The sequence below is a fragment of the Centroberyx affinis genome, unplaced genomic scaffold (genome assembly GCF_046629955.1).
Source record: "Centroberyx affinis isolate AG114_WGS23_722 - 3 ecotype Tasmania unplaced genomic scaffold, CSIRO-AGI_Caff_v1 ptg001629l_1, whole genome shotgun sequence".
Taxonomy (NCBI): domain Eukaryota; kingdom Metazoa; phylum Chordata; class Actinopteri; order Beryciformes; family Berycidae; genus Centroberyx; species Centroberyx affinis.
The window spans coordinates 139,292-146,886 of record NW_027280067.1 but is presented as its reverse complement, the minus strand read 5'-3'; the positions used below and the strand labels follow the sequence as shown (position 1 = coordinate 146,886).

The window sequence follows — 7,595 nt, the reverse complement described above, 5'->3', positions numbered from 1 at the left end:
TTCTCTTCCTCTCTCATATCCTTTTCCCCCTCTCTTCTTGGCCAAGTCTCCCCTTGCTCTGCAGTGTTACTCAAACAGACTTTTTTAATTTTTTTGCTGAGCCCTGTGATTTTATCTGCTATCTGGGATAATGGGATGCAATAAGTTAGAAGTTTATGTGTTAAACTACCACTCTGAAGACCAGTTCTACACTCAAGTTTTTCTTAGTCTTAGTCTGCAGTCTCAATTTCTGTGTCTTTCCACATATTCTTGCATAAAATGTCAAATTCAGAAATAGCAGATATGACACAAATCTATTTTGGCATAAACTAGAAATGGAATATCATTTAATTTAGAAACATACTTTATTAAATCCATATGGATTGTTCAGACAAGTATATTGTTTTTCTAACCAAATTGTCTAATTCACCGGATTAAGCCACTGCACTAACGATTCCTCTTATCGATCATTAAGCATTTTGAACAGCTGGATGCTTCTCCAGTAGTTGTGCAACAACCTTTTTGACCCTTTCAGTGTGCTGTCAAACGCTAACAATGATGTAATTCGACTACTGACCCTCTTGTCTGTCTAAACAGCGGTTTGCATGTCCATACAGTATAACATACAGCAAGTTAGCTAGCACAGCTCTTTAAAACAACAGAAGTTGCTGGAGTCAGTTGAGCTCCAAAAACAGCTGAATTACTCCAAACAGCTTGTGAGTCCAAAAGTCCAATATTTAGCTCATTATCTCCTAGATGTTCCACACTTGTTCTGCACCGTGCCAATCGTCACAACAGTAGCAAGCAGATGCTGCCTTCAGATGTTCTTGGAAATATTGTAATTACAGGAAGAGCGCACTTGAATGACCCAATAAATAGGTAAATACATTGGTAAATATTTTGTATTTGTTTGAGATGTTTACTTTTTCAGTTGTTCTTGTATTATGGTCTCTCAAATAAGACATTATGCCAAATGTTCCTTAGCCATTTTGAAAAGTAATTCTGACACAAAACTAACTACACAGCAATGTATTTTCTGTAGTAATAAAACAAAGTTATCTTTACTGTAGCTGTATGTAATCCTTTACCCCTGACAATTTATACAGTAGGAATCATTAGGGGGATCAATAAAGAATCGGATCGATAAGAAGAATCGAAAATGGCACCGGCATCGGTACAATACCGAGCCCCAGTACTCACGTCATCATGTCATGTTGTTGTGCTTTGTGTAGCTCGGAGCTAAGCTGACCTCTGTTTCTGTCCCCACCACCTGTCTGTCTCATCCATCTACAGCGGCTTGCCTTCAACTGCCTTTTTTTATAAACTTCTTCACATGCAAGTTGCCACTTGCCACTTGCTGTCTAGCTGACTATCTGCTAGCTTCTCTTCGTGCCATGCCTCCTCAGAGCTTTCTGGCTGGGGGAGAGAAAGTAATGAAATGTATGCTCAATAAGCAATAAATAATTGATTAAAAAATGTGTGCTCTGCAACATGACTGAAGAGGATTTCATCAACACTGTTTTTCAACTCACTCCAGGAGCTTGCTGGACAAAGTAATTGATCTCATGAAACAAGTCAAATCACTCATTGACTGTAATGCTCTTTTAAAAGGACAAACTCGGACTGTGGACAGTTTTAATTCTGCCCTCTTAACTGGTCTAGTGGAGCTTGACCCCTTTCACTCAAGACTGTTTGCCGCCACTCTGCCAGCCCAGGAAGCACCTTCATCCACCAGCCACCCAAACAGCTCCTCTCCCTCACTGCTGCTCACTACCCTCCAGCCTCCCCACCAGCTCCCCCCACCCCCACCCCCACCCCCGCCTAGCCTCCTGCCAAGTGGCCTCTGGGTGCCCTGGGAGACCAAGACGCCACCCACTCCCTGGCCAAGTCTGCAATTCTTCATATGTCAGACCGGTTCGATGCACTTGCCCTGGATGAGGGCCAGTACACGATACATGCCATTTCCCCCAAGTCGGCCTGCTGAGCCCACACACCTTTGTCCCCACCACTCTACCAAGCCTGTTTATAATTGGCTCAAGGACCACTGTGCCTCCATTAAGGTCCAGTATGTTAATAACGTTGACCTGTTTTGGGCGACACCATTCCTCTTAAGGAAGATTGCCTCCACCCCTCCCACACATTACTCATACTTTCACCAACCTAGGCTCTCTGGTCATGGTGGCAGAGAAGCACTTACCCACAGAACTGATTTATAGTATATAGACTATGAAAGGTAAAACGTGAATTCATTCATGAACTACTGGCTTTGATTATGGCATTGTGGGTTCTCACAAAATGGTATATAACTTCAGAACGGATTCACATAACACTATCAAACTTTGTGTACCTATAAGCAGACATAAGAAGAGGCAAACCCTCCATTATTGGCCCAATCAAACAACATGGGGGCACTGGAGAGCTAATTTTCGGTTTAGACATGCACAATGCCCTTTATGGTCTATGGCAATATCATTTGTTGACACAAATAATGCCAGTCACTATCAATTTTGAGTTCTAGTCCTTCTTAATCTGTTTTCACCTGACCGCCATCCCCACCCCTTCAAACAATTTGACCACACTGCACTATTATTCTAACCTGTCTTGAGATAATCTTTATTAAAATTGATTCAGTCACCACTATGTGCCTTCATCACTGGCACCACTCTGTCACTACTATGTGTGTTTTTTGAGGGGTTAGTTTCCATTTAAAGTCAAGTTGTTTTGACAAATCAAGGTTGAGTGGAGGAGCCACTTTCCTGCCTTCACGCGGCTAAACAGGGTTGATGGAAAGACCACAGCCGGGTTTCAAAGTCTTTGCAATCAAATGAGCAGCACACTGTGACCACACTGGGCCCCAATGCAAGAATGGAAACCTAGGCCCTTTGCTGTGGCCAAGGATCATTAGAGCCACAACCGTCCCTGAAAATAAAAAAAAAATAACAGAAAAATGCAGGAGTGTGGTTGACAATGGACCTTCGTTATGGAGTCCAACTACTCAAGTTAATAAAATATACACCCATATTACCCAGGGTAGCCTAATGATTGAAAGTTCAAGGTGCCAATGAATGAATGAACCTTGAATTTGATACCTTGAATTTGCTTATTATATAAGAATAATACCCTAAACAATAGCAGTAGCCTACATTTTTTGACTGTCATATAATTTGTGCTGTTAGTTTTTCCAAAAGAAAACATTTTAACTATCAGACTCAAACTATCAGACTCAAGATCTTATATTAAAACCATTTAATGGCTTAAATTTAAAATATTTAGAACTATGTCAGCAAAACTTTACATTTAGAACTATATATATCAAGTGATAGTAAGTCTTTTATGCATTTATGTAAAATGCAGTTTAACATGACTTTTTAAAAAAGCAATTTTTGTCACAGTTTTTTTCTTGCAGTTAACCACGGTTCAGCTCTCTTGCCTCAGGTTAACATTGTGCACTATTAGGTGCTTCATTAGGTTTGAGGTGTTGCCGGACTTGGCGGTTATACTCTTGTCAGAAATATTGCACTGTGTGCTGTCGCTGTCAATTTTATTAAAATATAGGCAGACCTTGGACCATGTCTGCAACATTGTGTACTTCCAAGACTTGAAGGTGTAGAGACGCCTGGACAAGTTTGTTTTTCCTGCCTGTGGCAACTAGTTACCTTGTGAGCCAATCAGCAGTCACTTTAGTAAAAGATCAGGTATAGTTAGTGGATGAAAGACCCAGCCCCACTCGGCTGATTAGTCCAATTCACACATGCATGGTCAAGTCTCATAAACTGCCTGATTATGCTGCTGAGTGACAGATCATGACAATGCAGACTAGACTTATTTCTCAGTGATTTCACAAGTTAAATGGATCTGTCCCTGAACTTGGGGTATTCTACTATGTAACAGAGTCTATAGCTGTATAGTAGAACGACTAATCATCCACCTTTTCAAATCAATGTCAGAGTCTAATAAGATGTGTTGAAATTGCTACTAATACATGATCTGTACCTGTTGTATACAAAATAGGACTTTATATGTCTTTGCAATAACAAAATATAGGCTCCAGTATTTGCTGCAACAGCCAATGCCTCGACATATCGTACTTTCTCACCTGGCAGGATATCTCTCCATGCCTACCTATCTCAGTTAACCACGGTTCAGCCCTCTTGCCTCTGTATCTTCTCTCTTCTTTTGAAATGTGTAGTTGATATTTGGCAATTTTACAATCTGGTTATTTCAGTAGACCTTCTGTTTTCTTTCTTTTGTGTTTTTTTGGTTTGTATCGGGCCTTTTGCAAACAAGGTTCACACAGCATTGATTACTGTCACCTATCTCATCAAATATTCACAATTCACTTTTAACCATCAAATAACTTCACAATGAGAATAATACAATCAGACAACTTGACAATTATTTAAATCGAGTATTATTTATACACTGAACCCATGACCAATATCAATATTTTATAAATGCAGGATATACATAATTCAACATGTAATTGAAATGCAAGCAGGTAACACGGCTGAGTAAACTGTAGTAATGCTGGGTGGAGTGAAACATTTGAGGCACCTGGCTTTGCACCTGCAGCATGCAACTGTCCTCACTGTTTATGCATAAGCCGTCACCTTCTCTGCTCCTATGCAACTTGTTAGAGAGTCATACAAAGATTAATTCAAATAGGGTCAGTTATCGTAAGAAAAAAAATCCATGTTTTGCTTTCTTCAACTGTGGTAAATTCTGAATGATATTGGCCAATCACTGAGATGTGGGCGGAGTTCAAGATTAGAATTACTTCTATTTTTGCTGATTTTACTCCTCTTAATGAGATAGTGAGAATAATAAAGGCGAGAGAGGAAGTAAAGGAAGTGGCAGGCTTGATTATTGAATCTATTATTGAAAATTGTGTCAAATTCAGATAGACTGTCCTATTTCTCTGCCTTCATCAATGGGCTGTGGGCTGGTTCGCTTAAAACGGCAGGCTGATATTGGAAGAGGTTAGGCTGTGTGTGTGTGTGTGTGTGTGTGTGTGCGTGTGTGTGTGCTGCAGTATGACAGGCAGATGTTACACACCACATGAGTACTTTTGTTTTTCTCAAGTGGATTTGTAGTGTGAAGCTGGCACTGCAACCAAATGGTTTTGTTAGAATGGTTTCTTAGAGACTAAAGGTTTCTCATTAATTTTTGAATTTTCCACTGCTGCTGTCAGAGAGGATATGGAGGCTTTTTGTTTAATATATGATTCATGGTAAGTGAGATATTATCTACTGCAGTTGTACTATTGCAAAGTCCTATAGCCATTTCTAGTTTTCTTGTGTGTTTTTGCGCCACTTCTTGATACAGTATATGAGGGAAATATAGAAATGTAGAAATATATATTTTTTTAAAAAGATTTCTGAATAGCAGTTGTTTTGGATTTGTGTTAGAATATTAGTGCAAAAGTTACATTTGAGCATATTTTTTTGCAGAACTTATACTTGCCATTTCACAATAACGTGACAATATATTAGATAAATGTTGTACACTCCACATCTGTCTTTAGAGAATAGGTTGACTGTTTGACAGCCAGAAGATGCCAACCTATGCCCCACTCAATAAGGTGCAAGTATTGATCAGCACATGCATTTAGAAAGGTGATTATACTTTGCTGGCATTAATTCAAAGTTAGTCCTTTAAAAAAAGTGTCAACATCCCAGGCAATAACAATTGAGCTTTCACCCAAATTGTTGTATAAATTATTATTAATTACTGTTAGGGCAGCAGGATGGCCTAATGATTAAAGAGGCTGCCACCCCCCCACCCCCTCTCCCATTCTCACACCCACACACATGCGCGCACACACACTCTCTCTTCCTGTCTCTCTCAACAGTGCATGTACTTCCTCCTTACCTGAAATAACACTAGATCTTGTCTTTCTATTTTGCGCCTCATACATCTTTTTGTCTCAGTTAATAGTACTGTACATCACCGCGGACCATTACAGGAGGAGGAAGCGAGCCTTGGGACATGAGGGAGCAGCGATGCTTAATTGATATTTATTTATCGCCCACAGAGTACATCCATTCAGAGATAATGGCCGCTTTGGCAAACTGACGGGGCTAGAGCCATTTGCAAAAATATCTCAGAATTATGATGGGCTTCCAACTGGGAGTGTGCAGGAATGTCATTATTAAATTCTCTCTCAAACTGCTAAAAATTACATTCAAATACATTTTAAGTAGTGACCTTTACTCAGGAGGTAATGTTTTAATGCATGGGGTTGTTGCTTAGATGGACTCTAATGTTGAATTATTATTATAGGATAGACTAAGTTACAGAAGGCCATTTTAGGTTGCCAAGTAATGACAGATGTAGTGTTTAGAACAAAGAATCTAGTGGAAAATTCAGATTACTCGCACCTGAAAATCCTCAAGCTCCATCCTTGCCGACCGGTACACGTCTGTTTCTGTGATGGTGTGTCAATACTTGGAGTGATTGTTGATGGATATTATAGGTCAGCTGCTCAGGGGATCTTGGTTTAATTAAAGATAGTCCTAATTAACTCATCAGCGTTGTGTCTACAGTATAGGGGCCTTTTCATCTCACCATCATCTTGGTCTGTGGGGAACTGTGGGCCCAGTAAATTAATAACCAGTGGCTGACAGCATATGATGAATTCTGTAACAAAATGTTACCGTATACATTTTTGAAAAGAATAATTACCTTAAATTCATGATTTAGTATTCTCTATAGATTTTGATGATCCAGTCTGTTAAAATGTTGTAACGAAAGGCTTAAATTACTTACTATTCCTTCAATAGTACCATAATTGTTTTAATTCTAGACTATTAATCATTTTTTAATAGTTGTCACTTTTTCATACGCAGGATCCCATTTGTTATAAGATGTTATTCAGAGTAAAAATTCATAGGCAGAATCCTTCAATCCTTGTGCAGTCATATTTTGCAAATACTGTCAGTGAAAAGGAATAAAATTATGATAACCAAGTTATGGGTATGCATCCTTTCTAGTAAGACCCCTGATCTATTGGCTAGCCTCTTTGAATGATCTGTTTGGCTATAAAGTCACCCAACAGTGAATTAATAGTATAGTGATGTAGCCATTCAAGCAGTTGCAAAACATACAAGAAAATGTATTTTCTTTACCGATTTGTATTTGTTGTCTTGTTAATCTGGTTTGTTAGATTTAACTTGTATACATTGTTCACTTCTGAGGGATACATCTCAAGTGCAGTGATTTCTCAGGATGTATTTGTTAATCATATGGTCTAGGAAAGTCTGATCAATTTTCAATTATTGTGAACAACTCGATCTCAAACCCAGAAACCAGAGAACTAGGATTTAATCCCGTGTTGTTATAAAGATGTAAAATCTTCAAAAAATTTGACTCGGATGAAGATTAAGATTCCGTTATTTAACATATCATTTCTCCTAGATACCCACATGCGTAGCCAATACACATTCATGTATTTGTTCAAAGAGGTGACAGCTGAGGGTCACCCACAGTGCAGAAATTAGGAATTCATTGCCTTGCTCAAGGGCATTTCACATTAAATTAACCTCTTAGAGCTCACAACCCATTTTTACGTTACATGTTAACTTACTCAGTTATGTTTAATATTGATAACTAGAAGT

At 38.9% G+C, this 7,595-nt stretch overlaps 1 protein-coding gene across 1 annotated transcript in view; it reads left to right on the top strand.

Moving 5' to 3' along the window:
• Nucleotides 1–1,138: 1,138 nt before the first annotated feature.
• The window catches only part of gabra3 (gamma-aminobutyric acid type A receptor subunit alpha3), a 48,192-nt gene continuing 41,735 nt past the window's right edge, over nt 1,139–7,595 (top strand). Inside the window, exons 1-3 of the mRNA XM_071528167.1 lie at nt 1,139–1,153; nt 1,805–1,954; nt 3,009–3,034. Coding sequence (XP_071384268.1) covers nt 1,139–1,153; nt 1,805–1,954; nt 3,009–3,034 — 191 coding nt within the window. The remainder of the gene's footprint in view (nt 1,154–1,804; nt 1,955–3,008; nt 3,035–7,595) is intronic.